Source organism: Pinus tabuliformis, chromosome 2_2 (genome assembly GCF_031772625.1).
Source record: "Pinus tabuliformis cultivar Carrire ecotype Pingquan chromosome 2_2, CPIR1, whole genome shotgun sequence".
Classification (NCBI taxonomy): Eukaryota; Viridiplantae; Streptophyta; class Pinopsida; order Pinales; family Pinaceae; genus Pinus; species Pinus tabuliformis.
Genome location: NC_142300.1, coordinates 655,484,969 through 655,506,030, shown reverse-complemented (window position 1 = coordinate 655,506,030; position 21,062 = coordinate 655,484,969). Strand labels below are relative to the sequence as shown.

Sequence of the window (21,062 nt, the reverse complement as noted above, 5' to 3'; positions counted from 1 at the left end):
GATCTACTACATGAAACTGTACTTCGACTTTGTGATGTTGGCCGCGACACTAGGATTCTGCTACAGGATTCCATGAAACACTCACAATGCAATTTCCTTCATGTTAGGAGCTTGGACCATCTGTGGGAAGGTCCACGAATTATGACAACATGTAATTGTTGATTTGTGGTAGCATCGAATGTGCTTTAAGTCTCAAAATTTGCAAGGAAGCTTAGGCACATGTATTCTCCAATATCCAAAAATCGTTTTAGGGACTTCCACCCGAAGATAGTTTTATTAACATAATTAATTATTTTTAATGGGTGCCTAAGTCTAAACTTAAGAAATTAAAATAATTAAAGGATATTAATCTAACTGTGGGTGAAACTTCTAGAAGAAGATGGAGATCGAGTCCAAATGATCTGAGCCATTGATTAGAATCTAATTTGGGCCATTGGTTCTCAACTGGAGGATTATAAGAAGGACATCGATGGGCACTTGGAGAACACATCGAGTGAAGATTAGAAGATCGAATTCTTGAAGTAGAGCAACTACTAGAGAGAATTTCAAAGTGATCTTTTTGCAGTGAGGGTCCGGGATAGTTCCGGTTAGAGATTTCTCCCAATCGGGGAATTCTCAGCAGAACCAGAGAGGCTGATGCAGGGCCACGCAGAGGTAGCGCAAAGCCAGAGAGGCTGACGCAGGGCCATGTAGAGGCAGCGCAGAAGCCCAGAGGGGATCTGTAAATTTGTGGAGAATTGATTTTCAGAGCTAGAAACCGGGGTGTGAGACTGGGAGGGCAAAAGTCGAAGTTTCATAGGGAAATCGATCAGCCGGGAGGAGTGACGCAGACCCCATAGCTGTGACTTAGGGACTACGCAGGGATTGTGTAGAGACTACGCAAAGGCAACCAGGGGCTAGCCATTCAGGTGTTGGATCAGCCAAGATTTCCAGTGATACTGTGAGGTAATCTCACTCATCTCTCTGTTAGTAAAATTATTTGTTTTGGATAGCCAAGAAGGCATCCCAAGTTTGTATTCAGAAATTATTACTGCATAATAATAAAACCCTCAGCTACTGCATCGATTTTCCCGCATTGGGTTTTTTCCGGAGACATTTCCAAAAATAACCGTGTAGATGTGTTGTGTATTTCTTTCTTGTTCAGTTTCTTGTTTCCACATTTTATTTAAATGGAGAAGGCTGCAATGTATTAGTTTCGATGTTTACTGTAGGAAAAAGTAAATAATTTGTATAGTAAATAGTAGATAGACGAAACTTAATCAGTTGGTGCAGTAGAAATTTGGGGCTTCCAAATTTTCACATGGTATCGGAGCAAATCGAATCCCCAGAGGGAGTGCGTAGTTTAGGCCAGAAGGGCAAGATTTTCTTGGTAATTCTCTCTCTGAGTGAGTTGACATAGGTAGGGTTTCCTGATCGAGATTTGTCAGCGGCAGAGGGAGCAGCGCAACATAAGTTTCAACGAAGAGGGGTTCCTGGTGTGATATTGTTTTCTGTAGGCAGTTGTTGGGTAGAAAGACATCAGAAGAAAGAAAAGACACTTGAGGGAATTTCTTCCTCAGAGAATTCCTAGCTAGGGAATTCAAATTCTCATTTGCTGAGCTGTAGCAGGAAAGAGAAGGTCATTCGACTTTTTCGAGTGGCAGAAATGGCAGCCAGTGGGTTGAGAGATCAAGATCGGTTGGATGGTGCATCCAACTTATGTGCTCTGGAAGGCAAGGATGTCATGCCTTCTAGATGAATATTTTCTTAAGACCTCCGTCGACAGTGTGGTAGTTGTGCCGCGGATTTAGATCCGCTCAAAAAGTACAAGGGAGAGATGGCAAAGACAAAGATAATGATCCTCGACGGAGTGAAGGGTCATGTGGTCTGTCACATCGCTGACAGAGGGATTGCCAAGGAGATGTGGGATGCATTATCAATGCTGTATCAAGGATCTTCTGAGCAGCGGAGAAGATGTACTTAGATAAGATAAGATAAGATAATTTTATTAATGTCCAACAAATGACCATAATAGATCAACGGGACTGTCAGATACAATGATCACATCATGCCAAGCCGGTGGACCAAACGATCCCCTTTAACATTTCTTAAAAAGCAGAAATACATCTATAATCTAAGTAAATGTAAATGTAGAAGCTAGAAGCTCTCGGCTTTGAAACAAAGCACTGCGATGAAGCAGAGAAGGAGAAGAAGAAGAAAGGGGGAAGGAGTCTCCTGCCCAGTTCCTACTCCTAACATTTGAGGTCGAGAGAAGAAAACTGAGAGAGCTTGTCAAACTTTGCTGTCCTATGGGCATACTGGGATGTCACTGTTGTCGCCTGGAGGTTCTAGGGTGCCTCCCAGGGGTGGATCCAATCCTGGAGCGCTGGTGTAGTCTGGTGGGTCGGCCCCCCCGGGATCGCACTGATCTGGTCTCAGAGAAGAAGATGCAGAAGGGGGAACGCATTGATCAATTCCTTGCAAAGCTTCATGAGACCCGAGATGAGCTAACAACTGTGGGGTCTACACCTCAATCTTTTAAGATGGTAAGACTGGCCCTCAACTCAGTTTTAGAGGAGTGGCAAGTATTTGTCCAGAGCATCTTGGGTAGGGAGAACTTGCCGGGTTGGGAAGGAATGTGGGTAGCTCTTAAGCAAGAGGACTTGAGGAGAGATTGGTCAAGTGTAAACTTGACGAAAGCAGCAACAGTGGGTCGAAGCACAAGGAGGAATAAGAGAATGCAACCCTCGCATCCAAGGGGTAGTATGAGCAATGAAGGCATAAGAAGGACGTCTCGAAGATTAAATGCCTCAGGTGTGGTGAATTTGGTCACTAAGCAACACAATGTCCTCTCTGAAAGAAGGACAAAGATGAGAAGCATGATTTGAAGGCTGCACTCGCAAAGATCAAGGAGGAGTTTGCCATGATAGCCTAGATACCTCCAGGAGGGAGGTGGGGTGATCTAAAGCTGTAGTTAGAAAGGATTGCAGATGGGTAGGATCCTTGAGGAGTCCACCTCTCGGATCAAAACCTTGCTACGAGTGCCCAAATTAGAAGTAGCAGGATGGACTAGTGTTAGTTGGTGCAAATGAGTGTCAGAGTGACAGTTGCAGTGGCTAGGAGCGCCAAAGATTGAGCAACATAGAGCTAGAGTTGGCAGCAGTGCAGTTGGCACAAAGTAGAGTCAACGACAACGTAGAGGCTTCAGAGGGTCTGACTGTCAGCGTAGAGACTAGCAACAATCATAACTCCAACAATAGATGCATCACGTCTGAACATCAGTTCAATAATTTGGGATGCTTTTCCGTTGCTGATGGAGTAGCAACAACAGTTGGAGAAAGTTGCAGTGCAAATGCAGTGTTGGCAGTGGCAGTGCTAACAACAACACGGATGCAAAATTTGAGAGGGAGTTGCAGTGTAGATGTAGTGTTGGCAATGGCAGGGCCAACAACAACACAGATGCAACATTTGCCCAATAGTTGGTGGGCAACAATGTCAGACATCAACAACGCAGAGGGAGATGTTCCAGAGTCAGAGTGATGCTTCAACAGGTTGCATTATTAGAGCACATTCCTTGCTAAGAGGGAGTGTTGATTTTTGGTAGCATCGGATGTGCTATAAGTCTCAAAATTTGCAAGGAGGCTTAGACACATGTATTCTCCAATACCCATAAATCGTTTTGGGAAATTCCACCCGGAGATAGTTTTATTAAAATAATCAATTATTTCTATGGATGCCTAAGTCTAAACTTATGAAATTAAAATAATTAAAGGGTATTAATCTAATTGTGGGTTAAACTTCTAGAAGAAGACAGAGATCAAGCCCAAATGATCTGAGCCATGGATTAGAATCTAATTTGGGCTGTTGGTTCTCAATTAGAGGATTATAAGAAGGACATCGATGGGTACTTGGAGAACACATCGCGTGAAGATCAGAAGATTGAATTTCTGAAGCAGTGCCGCTGTCAGAGAGAATTTCGAAGTGATCTTTTGCAGTGAGGGGCAGGGATAGTTCTAGTTGGAGATTTCCCTGATCTAGGAATACTTAGCAGAGAAAGCAAAGAGAGATTCAACAGAGGCAACGCAGAGCCAGAGACACTGACGTAGGGCCACACAGAGGCAGCGCAGAAGCCCAGAGGGGATCTGTAAATTTGTTGGAGAATCGATTTTCAGAGCCAAAAACCGTTGTGTGAGACTGAGAGGGTAGAAGGCGAAGTCTCAGAGGCAAATCGATCAGCCGGGAGGAGTGACACAGACCCCAATAGTTGTGATGCAGGGATTGCGTAGAGACTGCACAGAGGCAGCCAGGGGTTAGATCAACCAGGATATCTAGTGAAAGTGTGAGGTAATCTCACTCATCTCTCTGTCAGTAATATTCTCTGTACTGGATAGTCAGGAAAGCATCCAAAGATTGTATTCAGAAATTACTATTGCATAATAATAAAACCCTTAGCTTCTGCACTGGGTTTCCCGCATTGGGTTTTTCTGGGGACATTTGTCCAAAAATAACTGTGTAGATGTGTTGTGTATTTTTTTCTTGTTCAGTTTCTTTTTTCCACATTTTATTTAAATGGTGAAGGCTACAGTGTATTAGTTTCGGTGTTTATTGTAGGAAACAATAAATAATTGTGTAGTAATTAATAGATAGAAGGAACTTAATCTGTTGGTGCAGTATAAATTTGGGGCTTCCAAATTTTCACAGTAATTATGTTCCAAAATAATCAATAGTCAACATTGTATGTGATTCTGTCCAAATGAGTTGTCGCAGGTTTGTATTCTGTTCCATGTCAATTCCGAATCTGCCATAGGACTCGAGCTACAAGAGCAATTTGTGCCTTACACCGAAGGTTCCCGCTCCACATGAAGGGTAGATGTTTGCCCTAGAATGAGATTGTTCTTGACTACCTCTGGTAATAATCTGCTCATGTAATAATCTTGGTTACAGATCTTGATGATGCTCCAATTAGGTTATGTCCTAAAATATCCTCGCTCTGCCCAAAAAAGCAATTGTAATGCCATTGCGGTTTTTGATTCCTTCCTCACTGACCATCCAGGTTAAGACTAGGCTTCAAAAATTAGGAGTTGGTTTGTTAATATGAAAATGAGATCTTAAATCAATATTAAGGTATTACAGACTCATGTGCAGGAATGCCTATATCATTTAGTGCAACGGATCGGAAAGATTGCGAATAATATAGACAATGAGGAATTAGAAAACATAACAGTCACAAAGCAACACAAGCAAAATAATGAAGGAGTTCACCAGACCCCCTTGGCTACGTCTCCTGGTCCAAGCTTTCAGTGTCGACCTCTATATTATGTCTTCAAGAGTAGATGATTACAAGTGTGAGCTCGAATAGAGTCTTAACACAACAATGACAAAACATAGGGACTCCCTCGAAATCCTCAAGTCTACAAGAGTACACAGCTGCTCCCTCTTGCTTTATGTCTTCCGCTTTCTCTTCTGCTCTCCTTTGCCTCTTTTGTTTGCCATAGAGTGGTTTTTAAGCCTCTCGGCCCTGTCTGTTCACCTCCCTTTTCAGTGTGGACATGTTTTGTTAAAAATGCTTAAGGCAGAAGAACATTTTCTTTTAGAAACGGAAGGATCGACGGGCTTGGTGAAACCGACCGTTCGGTCTTCCTACGCAAAAATCCCCCGATATAATACATATTTGGGCCTTATTTCATTTTATCGAAAATGCAAAGAAATACATAGAATACATTGAAAAACCCGACAAAAACATTTTATCGGATCTCAAATATCCTATGAAACGATGTTTATAATCCTTTTAGGTTCGGGCTTATCGATATTGTACGTCGCATGTTGCATAGCCCCCGCTCCTTTGTATTGCTGCGATGCGATATCACGATCGGCGATCGCATATCGCAATGTCTTCGGCCCTTGGTAAGTCCTCCTTTTTGTTCCATGCGATGCGATATTGTAGTTAATCTGGACCGTTGATCTATGATCGTTAATCCGACGGCGGATGGTTATTTCGGGTGGCCCATTTGCACGAGGATTACCCACCCGAAAAAGTGGTTTTCTCTCTCTTGCGCCATGCTATGTGTCGGCTAGTGTATGGGATTGGGCGAAGCCCTTCCAATACCACTTACTGCCTGAAGCCTGCCCGAAATACCTTTTACCACGGAACTCAAATCTTTTGCTGTTTTATTCATAAATCCTTCGGGTCCGCTAAAAGCCTTTGCGCCTGTTTTAAGTCCTCTCCCTTAGTTTATTGTGATGCGATAAAGCGGCCATCGCTTATCGCTTAAGCTTGCTATCATGTGTTTAAGTCCTCCCTTTGGTTCCATGCGATGCGATATTGTAGTTAATCTGGACCGTTGATTTGCGCGCTCGATCAACGGTTCACGTTGTTTCACTTGGAATCGCTATCGCATTTCTCTTAAGGCTATGGTCTGTTAACACTTTCGTTGGCTTTCTCCGATGCGATTTTTTGCTCTTCTCCCTTTATAACTCCGTCAGGTCTTTAACATTATGGAAGACTTAGACTTAGAGGTTTTACTCAAGATCCATTTTGGATCATTTGTCCAAATAATTTGGAGGCCCTCAGAGTAGGTTTTAGCACAACCTTTGCTTCTTCTCTGTCTTCAACAAACTTGATTGCTTCAGGAATAACTCGTTTATATACTGTCTTTGTAGGGAATCTTGACTAGCGCTGCCTTCACAAAACCTGTGCTAGAACCAATGTCAAAAACAAACAGAGACCGTTGCCTTCCAGTTGTTATTCCTGTGCTAGAACAGAGAGAAAATATAGAAGGGTGTCAACTAGGGTGGAATCTTTCTCTATCGAAATTGACGAGAAAAAAGGGGTTTTAAAATTCTCAGAGCATATGGCTCAAAATACAGAGGTAAAATTATCCAAAATGAATTGAATCCTCTCATATTTATAGATTTCCTAGAGGGGTCTCTTCTTCTTAAATGATTGAGTAAACTTTACTCCAAACCCCATTTTTGGGTTTCTTTGCCCAGCTACCCCAAAATTTATCCAGATTTTGGGGTTTTCCCCTTTATCAATGACTATAGCCTACATGGATCGATAGGCTACTTCATCCCTTGGACAACTAATTTTTAGCTATGTTACTGGATCCGTCAGGTCTAATGGCTGGATCAGCGGATCCCCGGATCAGAGATGGATTCGGGTCCGGATCTGCAAAGATCCGTTCCGTCCAGCTTCTCTCGGGTAAAAAACCGTCAACGTCAATGCACAAATCTGCAGCAAATGTCGGAACAAAATTCCGAAACAGAAAATTTAATCATCCAGACGCAAGCCAATTAAGGAATGATAAGAAATGGATTAATGAATTGGCATCCGAGAAAATAAACTTCCGTTCGGTCCAGCGTCTCTCAGGTAAAAAACCGTCAACGTCAACGCACAAATCTGCAGCAAATGTCAGAACAAAATTCCAAAACAGAAAATTTAATCATCCAGACGCAAGCCAATTAAGGAATGATAAGAAATGGATTAATGAATCGGCGTCCGCGAAAATAAACTAGGGAGTCTGCCAACGCCAATTTATTATTTTATGTTATTTGACCATATTATAAGGTTTAATACAAAACATTATAAACTTTAAAGTTTAATGCAGGTTACGTGAAGTTTATAATCCACTCATATTTATTCAGATATTTTAAAGTTTATTTTGAAGTTTAAAATCTAAATTTTTATTTAGATATTTTTAAAGTTTAAAAAGTAAGTTTTTATTTAGATATTTTAAAGTTTAAAAATAATTTTTATTTTAATCAATTTTAAAGTTTCTTTTCAAGTTTTAAAAGTAAGTTTTTTAAAATAAGTTTAATAATTTGCTTAATATAAATATTATAACTAATAATTGATGTTTAAATATATATAAATAATGTATTAAATCTATTATAATTAAATTAATAATTATTTTTAAAATATTATATTGAAGTTATATATTTAAAAATTCACATATGTTTTTTTTTTTATATAAATTTAATTAATGTTTAATTAATATTTATAAATGATACATTAAGTTTGGAATTATTTATATAATTATTTATTGTATGTAAAAATTACATATTTAAAAATTAGGATATGTTTTTTTTTTTTTTTTTTTTAAATTTTTAAATTTTTAAAATGTTTTATATTTGCATGTACTTGCCGTTTCCTGATCCTGGTTTTTCAAAAAACTGGCGGATCCGTATCCGGATCCTGGTAACTTAGATTTTTAGGGAACATTACACAAAACCACCTGAAATACTGCCATTAATGGCCCGGACTCCCTAAACTGCGCTGGTAATGAACCGACCGGTTTATAATGGAACTGGCCAGTTTATGGCCAAACTGGCTGGTTTATGACCAGTTGGATGCCAAACCAAGGTCTGCAAGGGCATGAACTGGGTATATTGGCTGGTTTGGTCACTGAGGCTAACGAATTGGCTGGTTTGACCGATTAGTGGTTTGACCTGGCCAGTTTTGAATACTATGATTCTTTCTAGCCATCTGTTGATGCTAATATAGTTATTTTTTTCCTTTGTTTTCCATCACTTTGTGCACAGCTATGCTGCATTAATATGCACAGGAGCATCAGGCTTGCATGCCCTAAACACAATTTTCATCAACGTCTCTGGTCAAATTTGCATCATATCAGCAAATTAATTCAACTTGTCAAAAATCATAATTACTGTCTATAGAATCACCAATGTAGCAAAGGTTTTCGGGATCAAGATGTTAACTGTGAAACAAAAAAAAATATTTTTAGCTGGATAGATTATGCAATTTAGTCTTCATGGTAGTTTGTTTAGCTTCTCTGAGTGTTTGTAATTCTTCATTCGTGCATGTTTTGTATTCATAGCTAGTTGAGAAGATGGACTTGAATTAAAAGCTTGAATTTTCTGCAAGAGAGCTTGCAAGATGTTGTCCATTAGTGACTGGGAAATTGTCATTGGGCATTTTACCAAGTAATTCCAATGGGACAATTCTTTAGCCTTGCAGCATATACTATTTCTAATGTCTAGAAAATGACCAAAGATGCAAATGTCAATTGTTTTCACGATGCAACTGTCTAGCAGCGTTAGTTCGATTCCTGTTTACATTCTCCAGTATAAGTTGACCAGCTATGCATGATACTGCTGTGGAAGAGAGAGTGATAGCTGTTGGAATGTGAAAAATTAATGGTTATCAAGATTCTGATATTAATACAGGTGCATACATTTCTTCTTTTGCAGGATGAATTTGAATCTGTCTGCAAAGAGACTCAGGTATGTCAGTTCTGGCATTTGTGAATCAAGAGGTCAGGCTTAGTGTAATATTTTGCATTATGTAAATTGAAAATTGAGATAAATATCACTCGTAGGATTTTATTTGTGTCTTACATCATTTGTATCAATTTCTATCTTTCCCATTTATCTTGAGGTAAATAGAAATGCAGTGTGAGAAAATTTATGATTTAAAATTGACTTTGTATATCGATGCAAGAAAACACACTGAAACATCTTTTGGCTAAAATCTGATTCTTGTGACAACTTACTATTATTCTGCTTCAATCTCTTGGAAAGTACATGGCCAAACAGTAAGGTTGCAATAATGATTTCTATTCAACGTTTGGACATAGTAATCTAGAGCAAGCAAAATCTATCAGATATTATATACTTAAAAGTAAAGGAACCATGCAAGGGAATCCTTGTTTTGTTGTTTACATCTTCATCTTCCTGTTGAAGGTTATTAGTAGAGAGCGAGGAACCATAGGTCAGAGTTAGTATATTGAATTCCATCATTATATTTGAATACTAACCCTCAACAGTTATTTTTAGTATTGAGTAGTATCTACCTTTATTGGAAAGATGTTAGTGTTTTCAAGTGATTTAATTTTCCTTTAACCTATTACAGCAAAAAAATTATAATTGTTGTACAATGGAAAGCTTATAGGAGCACAACCCTATCTTCTAAGCTACGCACACAATATGAGGAGGTCAGAATCCATAACCTAAAGGAATATCTATAAGATTGACCAGGAAGACTAAGCTATGAAGGTAGATATCCCTGTAGGGGATCACCATTATTTTTTGTGAGGCCCCACCTAAGAGTGTTTTAGGTCATTAATTGTAAGTTCCCATCTATTATTTTTGTTAGGCTTCCCACCCATCTTTTTTGCAGGTTCCATTTTCTATCCTTCCTCGTGTAGGATGTTGCTATAAATGAAATAAAATAATATTAGTGTCTACTCATGACCAATCTGTGGTCAATGAGACTAAAAAGTATGATTGATATGGTAGAGAATTTGAAGGATATTTCTCATGCTTTAGGAGATTAGGCATTATGAATTATGATAGCCTTTTTCACCAACATCTTGTGTATATCGTCTTGCCTTTGGATCTCTTAGATGAGTTGAGAGATGGGGAATTTTCTCTTTGTGCAAGTGCGTTGTTTTGGTGCTAAATCAAAATACTAAGCTGGCTACACTGCTACAGTCTCAACTTTGTTTTGTAATTGCTGTCTTTGTTTGTACTATGCTTTTAGCAAACAAAATATGATACACATAAGCATCATAGGGATATTACATTGTAGTATGGTAGCTTGTAATTGCAAGACATTACATAGACACCACCACAAGCTAAGAGGACTCACAAAGCATGACATCAAAACCTCCAAAGATGTTTTACTGGGGTAAGGGAGGATGTTTGGAGAAATTTTCCAACACGTGGTAAACAGATTTCACATTGTAGTACAATTCCTACAGGAAACTAAAAGACAGCAGAGCTAAGAAATTACCGAAACAGCACATGCTGTAGAAACAATGAACATAATTCAATAAAGGACTGCCAAAACCTGTCACTACCTTTATTTATTCTGAGCATGAAAAGAATGTTCTACATGAAAATGCCCCTAAACTGCTAGCTGCTGATTCAAGACTCAATGAATGAATCCATACCTCTGTGCTCTCTCTTATAGATCCGAGAAGGTGTACTAGGGTTTATTAAAAGGGTTTGCAAGTGACTCAAACTTAGGAATACAATTTTCTTTATCCTAAGTCAAACTCAGAAATAGAATTTATAATAGTCTGTCTTTATCTGGCCGCACATGCCTCTCAAATTAGCTGCTGGTGGTGGATGCCTTATCTAAGGCTGGTTGGCCTGCATGAGCCCTTTCTTCTATAACTCAAGAGTGATACGCCTCCTTGAGAACTGTGATGTGCCTTTGCTTGCTTCTATATGGCACAATACACTGTTGTTGAACAGCTGGGTAGATCTACTTGTGTAGAAGACTATTGGAGATACTTTCACTAACAATCCTGTTACTGATAATGGTGTTCTCCAACACGCCAATTTGCTATTTGAACATCTTCAATTTCCCTTTTGCAAATGGCTTAGTTAAGATATCAAGGACTTGCCGCTTTGTTGGACATATTGCAGAACCATAGCTCCCTTCTAAACCCTATCCTTGATCTCAGTGTGTTTGGATTGATCATGAAATACCAGATCTTTAGAGAGTTTGATACGATTTTGATTATCGCATTAAATCATAGTAGTGTCCAACATCTGAGTTGTCAATTGTGCTAGTAACTTGCAAAGTCAGATGGCTTCACAACTACCAAAACTGGTTTCCATATGTTCCGAATTTGTTGAATTGAGTGCTATAGAATTTTGTTTTTTGTTAAATCGGGAAACCGTATGTGAACCTAAACCAAAACAACAAGTTAAAGTGCTCTTTTTGTTACAAGCACTACTTGCCCAATCAAAATATGAAAAACCTTGCAACAACACCTCCATGTCACTGTTAATTGAAGTTAGAGAAGGAAGGGTTCTGCTAAATTTATAAGTGCACTAAATTTGGAGGAAGAACCCGCATCTGAAGCTAAGGCACAATCTTACTTGATCTTAGTGTTGACTTAGGAAAATTCTCTAATTTTCCTTAGTTAAAAATAGTAAATCGAACTCAGCATGCATGGAGATTTTATCTCAGTTCGACTTTAATTTAGTGAGGCAGTTTGACTCGAGTTCAAGGGGCCAGTTTGCTTGAGTTGTAGATGTCAGTTAGACTTGAGTTTAGTGAGGCAGTTCGACTTGGGTTTAAGGAGACAATTTGCTTGAGTTGAAGAGCAGTTCGATTCTATATAGAGAAGGGCGCAGATTTGGTGAGACATATGATTATGCTCTAGCAAGAATTTGTGTTTTGAGCTCAGGAAAATAGTTCCAGACTAGTGCGTGAGGTTAGGTAGAGTCAGAGCGCATCACTTGAGGAGGCCGAGATAGCTTGTGCAAGGAGGCAATTCAGCGTGCACAATTGGTATAACCTGTTCAAGAGAGAAGCCAGATTGGTCTAGGGTGTGTAGGATATTGTATTGAGGAACAAAGAGTTGAAAGAGAATTTTTCCAATGCTTTGTAATTAATTACTGAGATTTTTCTGAGCAAATCAATAAAAACACACAAATTAACAGGTTTTCTCCAGTTGGGGTTTCTAGGGTATATCTGTTGTTTTGTTAATTGTGTGCCTGTGTCTTTGTAAATCTATTTTCCACTTCAATTTTGTTAGCATACTCAGTATATTTGAGCAGTGAATTTCACGGTTCAGTTTCTAGTTTCTGTATCTCATAATACTGTTCAAATTAGTTGCTGGGGATTAGAAAAATATCAATCACCAACATATCTCAGTCCAAAATACACTATGCCCTTCAAGTACCTGAGCACATGTTTTCCGGGAACTCAATGAACCTGCCTAGTGTTGAAATATGTAAATAGGTTTGGTCTTCATAAGGACATGTAATCATGATTTCATGTTTTTAATGTAAAGAGAGAAATACAATTATTACTAAGTTACCAGGATTCGGATCGGGATTCGGATATGGATCCGGATTCGGATACGGTTCCACCAGTTTTTTGAAAAGTCAGGATCCCGATACGGCAAGTACAAACAATATAAAATATTTTATAATTTTTAAAAATTAAATTTATATGAAAATAAAATAAAAACATATATTAATTTTTAAATATATAGTTTTTATATATAGAACCTATAAAAATATATATTAGATATATTAGATAAATAGTATCAGAATTAATATATTATTTATAAATATTAATTAAATTTGTAAAAAAATATAATAAAAAAATTATAATTTCTGTTTGAAATTTTAAATATTAAACTTCTATATAATATTTTTAAAATAATTATTAATTTCAGATGAAAAAATTTATTATTAATTTAATATATTAAAATTAATGTATCATAATATTGAAACATTAATTACTGGTTATTATATTTAAATTAAATAAACTTACTTTATGAAACTTTTAAAATAAACATATAGTTTAATAATTATTATATTTAAATTAAATGAAGTTACTTTATAGAACTTACTTCATCAAACTTTTAAAATAAACATATAATTTAATTAGAATATCCCAACATCCATATCTTATAATCTTGAAATAAAGTTTATACTATGGTCAACCGCAGGTTTATAATCTTGAAATTAATGAACTCCCTTGTTAATTATTCCCACGGCTGATTTTTCCAATATAGCGTTATTCATCCGCTGAAATTTTCTTTCTGGAATTCTGCGCTGAGATATAATTTGAAAATATGTGCTGACGTCAAACCATATTACACAAATTAATGAACTCCCGCACGGCTGATTTTTCCAATATCGAGTTATTCATCCACTGACATTTTCTTTCTAGATTCTGCACTGAAATATAATTTGGAAATATGTGCTGACGTCAAACCATATTATACACAAACAAATGTTGGGCAGGGCGGATCTTCGTGGATCCGGATCCGAATCCATCTCTGATCCGGGGATCCGCGGATCCAGCTGCTAGGCCTGACGGATCCGGTAACATAGAATTATTATTGTTATTCTTGAGTAAGTTTACTTGGTAGCGGGATCGAAAACGGAGCGACATTTTCAGAATCTCCCAGTTTGGGAGCGAATCCCGGAGCATTTTTTATAATATACATATATATATATATATTTTTATTTTTATTTTTATATATTTTGATGCATATATGTCAACAAAAACATGTAGAATGATGAATTAGATATAAAAAACATAAAAAACATAGATTGAACCATATAACAACAATCATCTAGAAGTTATAATCTTCATCAACCACGCCCACAAGTTAGTAACATACAACATATTGAGTTTCATGAATCATGATTTATCAATCTTAAAGTTTCAAGCTTTCGAAATTCAATATATAACATTTATCATCATTGATCATCAAAGTTGTACTTGTAAGCTAAGTGTAACCATTACAACAAATAATATCTAACATGAAATGAAATGTTATAAAATGAAATGAAATGAAACAACTTTCAACTTTCACGAAGCATCATATTCATAATTCATTACCAATGAGCTATAATTGCCAACTTCAAACTTAAAACTTAAATTGTCATATATTGTTTACAAAAAATATCATAATAAATATGAAAGAGTCAACAATTATTAAAATTACTAGAAACTAGAAAAGACGAGTAAATCTATCATCCACTACTTCCTCTTGCCACCACGAATAATGTCTAATTATTGAGTAGGTTGTGGTGGTCTTCTAGGAGTCTCTTCCCGCATAGTCCCATGACCAGAACCAGAAGGCACATGCCCTCCATGTGAGGATGTACACGGAGGCGGTGACAACAAAGGAACAAGACTTGGAACTCAAGCACTGCTACTGGATGGTGGGGGTGGCATGGTTGTTGCTTCATATTCCTCTCTCATAAGTTCTGCTTCTAGTTCTTCAAGCTGTATAGTGCCATCCTGCAAATTATCATCCTCTGGGTGGTTGTCCCAAATTTTATATGTTGGATCCTCATAAGCCCGATCACAGTAATGACTCAACAACCTCAAGTTGTAGTGCACATAAACAAAGCTTTTTGCCCGGTTTTCATTGAGTCAGTTTCTTCTCACATTATGTATGAAGCTGTAGGTGCTCCAACACCTTTCTACAGAAGAAGTATTTACAACTTGTGAGGGAACTTTTTTTTGCCAATTTTGGCAAAATTCCTATGCTGCCATATGCTTCCCACTATGTGAGAGCATCAAATCTGTCTCTATCTTCCATTGCATGCAAAGAATAAAAAAAAACTAGTGCAACTGAAGTATCTACTTAATTCAAGACGCAGATTAGCACATTCCTCCGTGTCAAGTACCAACTTGTCTAATGCTTCCATATACCCTGTTGCTACCTCTGGATCTATATGGGGTTTGACCCTAGCCCCACCCGCAAATGCAGGTTGGCCCAACCAAGTTGGAGAGTAGTATTTTGGCGTAAGGATATACACCAAGGCATGTAGTATAACATTAAGTTTATTCCACTGTGTACACAAACAATTGTGAATCAGTATATACAAGTTGGGATCATCTTTCCGAACAATATCTTTTATTTGCCCCAACATGGTAACCATTTGCTCATACACCTCCCCAATCACTGGTTTATCTGTATCTGCAAAACGAATCATGTGATAAATGGGCTTGGTGAATTCCAATACTTGCCTCACACATGCCCAAAACAAACCATCAAAAGTGGTCTCCTCCACTTGTTCAAAACCTTGCTTGTCAGCTGCATTTGTAGCTCTTTCCTTTAATACCTGCCAGTGTGGACTTGATACCATGCTAGCCAATGACTCTCTTACCTTCAAAAGGCGCCTGAAAGTGAGGTAATAACTAGCAAATCTAGTTTTCGCAATCTTCAATAGCTCTAATCTTGAGTGATTGCGGAAAAGCCGATGGGTATTGCTATGATTTGTAATAAATTTTATCATTTGTTTGCCTCTCTTGTACAAATCACCAATCCATTTGTATTGTTGGTTTTTGTTTTTAATAATATCATGCATCAAAAGGTTCATTGTGTGAACCAAACACCTAGACCAAAATATGTTGGGGTATTTATCCTCAATAATTGCTCCCGTTGCCTTACAATTAGCAGCATTATGAATGATGACTTGGATGACATTGTATGACCCAATACGTTCAATTGTTTCAAGTAATGGTTCTACAATGTTGATGCCGGTCTTGAACTTGTCTGAGTAATCATATGCTGAAAGAAAGATGGCACCACTAGCAGACATAGCGAGAACACTTATCAATGGCTTGCCTTTCACATTTGTCCATTCATCAGATATAATGGACACCCCATGCTCAGTCCATGAACTTGTCATTCTACTCAAAGAATGTGATATTTTTTCTTTTTCATGATCAAGTCCAACGGTTCTAGCCTTGTCATACCCAGGGCTCTTGTATCCTTTAGGGGCATCATTTATGGCAGAAACCATTTCATGCCAATAAGGTGAGCGAAGAACATTGAATGGTATCCCACATGCATAGAGAAATTGGTAAACATTTGAATCCACATCATTCCTACACCCTTCATCAAGGAAATCTAATATGGTTCTACACCTTAAAGAGATGTTTGGTGACCCTGTGCCTTCGTATCCACTGCCATAGGAAGATGTTGAAGGAGTTTTTTGTGCGTGTGATTGTGAGTTTGGTTCAAAGAAACCCCTTGATCTTTTAGATTTGTATTGGGCTTCCTCCTCTTCCCTTATGTATTTGGCTCTCTCTGCTGCTGACACACCAGTACATGTTTTGATTCCTATTTGTTTATCCCCATCCCATGGCCTTTTTCCGCAGAGGTGCTTTTTGGCACGGGTGTATGAATCTGTGTAATTATTATTGCAGTGGGGGTAGTGAAATTTAGTGGTTCCACCCCCTTTCCTTGCTTCAAGCCTAGTAACATATTTCCACAATGGGGTTTGGTCTTGTTTAGTTTTTTGAGTTGAATCATGTTCACTCTCCTCCTCCAACTCCTCCTCACCAAGGTACTCCTCTTCCGGGGTTTTCATCAAATTTATTATAACCCACTTCTTCACTGCCTTCTTCATGTTCAACCCTCATTTTTCTACTCCCCAACACCATAATAACCAAAAAAGGAACCATGAAGAAGCCAAGCAATATAACTATGATGTTTGAAATTTGAAGTTTTGAATCTGCAAAAAAATGGAATGGGAATGGGAAATAGAGAAATTTATTTATTTAGCAATGAACAATTTTTTTTTGCTAGATTAGAGTGTAGATCCTACCTCTTTGGCCTCCAATCCCAAGCTCCAATCTCCCCTTGCAAGCTCTTCAAACTCTTCCAAGCTCCTCTCTCACTAAGCTCCTCTCCTTGCTTCAAACTCTCTCTTGCTCTCCAAACTCTCTTGTTCTCTCTCAATGGGATGAAGTGAATAATGGGAGGGGAGAGGCTTTATTTATTCCCCCCCTCCTTCCCTCTCTCCACGCCGTCGTCGCCTCTCTCTTGGCCTTGTGATTATCGCTCTTCCCCGGTCGGGAGCGCACTCCCGACCCGTTTCCGAGTCGCTCCCGACTAGAGCGCGGATTGGGAGCGGGATCGAGGGAGTGTTATGAAACCAACTCACAAAAAGATAGAAAAGATAGATCAACGCCTTAGAATTCAGCCCCTTCGAGGGGGCAACCTCTTTTACATTACACAAATGAACAATTCTTGGATGATTCAAATGACAAAACTTGCTTTCTATATATAAGAGTCTAAGGGATCACAATATAACCAAGCTGACCTAACAATAATAATATAAAGGCACAAAAATAACAATAGAGGGATTCTATGGGGCACAATAATAACAATATGGGGACAATAGGGGTGCAACAATAACAATAAGGGATACAACGACAATAGTAATGGGGGAATCACTAGTATTATAGGGACTTAACATGCCCCTCTCCTTTAAAAAAGTGCTGTCCTTGAGTAGTTCTAGATGCTTTTGTATAAGATTCTCATCCTCCCATGTGGAATCTTCAACGGGTAAGTTCTTCCACTTGATGAGATAATCTGAAATTGATCGATTTCGTAACTGTCGAGTTCTTGTTTCTTTTACTGCTTCAGGTTCCAATATGATTTTTCCTTCTTCATCAAGTTCTGGCAATATTGTTTGAATTGGAAGCTTGTCACCTATAACCTTCTTTAAGCATGAAACATGGAAAGTTGGGTGCACTTGGGAAGCTGCAAGAAGCTCCAGCTTGTATGCCATAGTACCTATCTTTTGCAACACCTTGTATGGACCATAATACTTTGGTGATAATTTTTTATCCTTCTTAGCTTGCTTGAGGGACATTTGTTTATATGGTTGTAGCCGTAGGAATACCCAATCACCTACATCAAAACTTCTTTCACTACGATGTTGATCTGCCTGTTGTTTCATTCTATTTTGCGCCAAGGTGAGGTTATCTTTTAAGAGTTGGAGAACTTGTTGGTGATGCTCGATGTGATCTTCCACTGCTTGAACCTTAGAATTTTCTCTTAAGGATGGTGGATGATATCCATAAAGTGCCATAAATGGGGTCATTTTTGTTGCAGTATGGAAGGAAGTGTTATACCACCATTCAACCAGAGGCAACCATTTGACCCATTGTGTCTGTTTATCAAATACAAAGCAAGGAAGATTTCCTTCCAAACATTTGTTTACTATCTCAGTTTGCCCATTCGATTGAGGATGATAAGATGAGCTATGAGCTAACTGAGTACCGAGACAAGAAAATAATTCTGTCCAAAAATTTCCAGTGAAAATGGGATCTCTGTCACTTACAATAATCTTTGGGTTTCCATGTAGCTTTTGAATTGTTTCCATAAATGCATTAGAAACTGTACTCACTTTAAATGGACGAGATAATGCACAAAAGTGTGCATACTTGGTAAGTCTGTCAACTACCACCATGATAACACTCTTTCCTTCAGACTTGGGTAAACCTGTGATAAAATCCATTGAAACCTCCTCCCAACGTTGGCTTGGAATGGATAAAGGTTGTAATAGTCCTACGTCTTAATTGTTTCAACTTTATTTTGTTGGCAAACCAAACATTCCGCCACAAACTTTTGAATATCCTATTTAAGGCAATCCCAAAAAAAATTCTTCTTAACCCCGTGGTAGGTTTTTAGAAATCTTGGGTGCCCTCCTAAGTGAGAGGTGTGCAATTCCCTAAGAATCTTTTGTTTGAGTTGGGAATTCTTACATAGGTATAACCTATCCTTGTACCATAACGAATCATTTTTCCAGCTAAATGTATCAGATGTACTGGGATCTTGTTGTATCTTTTGAATGAGTGCCCACACTTCTTCGTCGTTCTTCCATTCATCCCTTGCCTCGTTTATCCAATCTGGTTGGATAATAGAAATGGCGCAAAGAAATGCTTCCACATCCTCATCCTTTCTTGAGAGTGCATTTGCCACAACATTTTGCTTCCCTTTTTGTAGATGATTTCAAAATCATAACCCAAAATCTTTGTGACCCATTTTTGCTGCCATGATTTGTTTTTACCTTGAAGTGTCTTCCCATTAGGTAGGGTCACCATTTCTTAAGTGCATGTAGTATTGCCAACATTTCCTTCTCATAAATAGCTTTGTGTAAATGCTTTCCTTTGATTGGACGACTTTCGAAAGCAATGGGTCTTTCTTTTTGCATTAAAACAACACCAATTCCATTTCCTGAGGCATCACATTCCACAATAAAGGTTTTTGTGAAGTCCGGTGTAGCTAAGACTGGTGCTTGGCACATTGCCTCTTTAAGATGTTCAAAGGCCTTCGTTGCTTCTAGAGTCCATGAAAATGCATCTTTCTTCAATAATGTTGTTAGAGGTGCTGCTATTCTCCCATAATTCTTAACAAACTTGTGATAATACCCTGTCAACCTGAGAAATCCTCGTAGATGCTTTATGGATGTGGGGATTTTCCATTCCTTAATGGTTTTAATTTTGCTAGGGTCTACCTTAACACCTTCATGAGATACAATATGATCCAGATATTCCACCTCCTGTACTCCAAAGAAACATTTGGAGATTTTTGCATATAATTGTTTCTCCTCCAATAGTTTGAGCACCATCCCAACATGTTGTACATGATCCTTCCAAGACTTGCTGTAGATTAGTATATCATCAAAAAATACTAACACAAATTTTCTAAGGAAGGGTTTGAAAATGGAATTCATCAAACCTTAAAATGTAGAAGGTGCATTAGTAAGGCCAAAAGGCATGAGCAAAAATTCATAATGACCCTCGTGAATTCTAAATGTTGTTTTTGGAATGTCTTCAGTCTTCATTCTGATTTGATGATATCATGAACGAAGATCTGATTTGGTGAAGTAAATTGATCCATGCAATTCATCCAATAATTCATCAATGATAGGAATGAGAAATTTATCTTTAATAGTGAGCTTGTTGAGCTCCCTATAATCTGGACACGTGCGCCATGATCCATCCTTCTTGTGAACCAATACTACTGGAGCAGAGAAAGAACTTTGATTAGGTTGAATTATACCAACTTCTAGCATTTCTGCAACCATACGTTCAATTTCACTTTTTTGGACATAGGGATATCTGTAAGGCCTGATGTTCGGAGGAACACTTCTTGGAATCGAATTAATAGCATGATCATGATCACGAATAGGTGGGAGGCCTTTGGGAGTCTCAAATACCTTGGAATGATTGTCCAAGGCTTTTTGGAGATCTGGAGAAATGGATGATTTTGATGTGGGAAGCTCTAGTGAACATAATTGTGCAATTATGCCTTGTTGTTCTTTCTTTAGAAGCTTTGTCATTCCGTTAAAGCTGATTATCTTTTCGGTTTCCCTGCGATACCCCTTAGTTCAACTTCCTTTCCTTCTGAAGAGAATTTCATGAAAAGTTCTTTAAAATTAAAAGCTATTGTACCCAAGGATTGTAGCCATTGGACTCCTAGTACAACATCAGCACCACCCATTGGAATGGAAAGCATTGGGCTATTCAATACATATTCTCCCCTGGATAGCTTGATATTATGGCACTTTCCTGAGCAATTTATGTTTCCTCCACTTGCAACCATCACTTGACACTCTGGTGCTGGATATAGGAAGCAATTCAATTCCTTGGCTATCTTACAATGAATAAAATTATGGGTACTTCCCGAGTCAATCAACACTATTACCTCTTTCTTCTTGATATGCCCTTCTATCTTGATAGTTTGAGGAGTGGTAATTCTAGCCAATGCATTAAAAGATATGGTTAGATTCATTTCTTCTTTTCCTAGGGTTTGCTCCTAGTGTATATC

The 21,062-nt window shown here is 38.1% G+C and overlaps 1 protein-coding gene across 3 annotated transcripts in view; it reads left to right on the top strand.

The window, feature by feature from the left end:
- The window catches only part of LOC149194322 (uncharacterized), a 74,414-nt gene that overhangs the window by 18,997 nt on the left and 34,355 nt on the right, over window positions 1-21,062 (top strand). For 2 of the 3 annotated variants that reach the window (XR_016255064.1, XM_089407477.1), the window contains exon 5: window positions 9,166-9,222. Coding sequence is in view for 2 of the 3 variants with exons in the window: in XM_089407477.1 (XP_089263603.1) it covers window positions 9,166-9,222 (57 nt within the window). In the remaining variant the exon portion in view is untranslated. The remainder of the gene's footprint in view (window positions 1-9,165; window positions 9,223-21,062) is intronic. The other variant, XM_089407478.1, reaches the window with a different exon arrangement.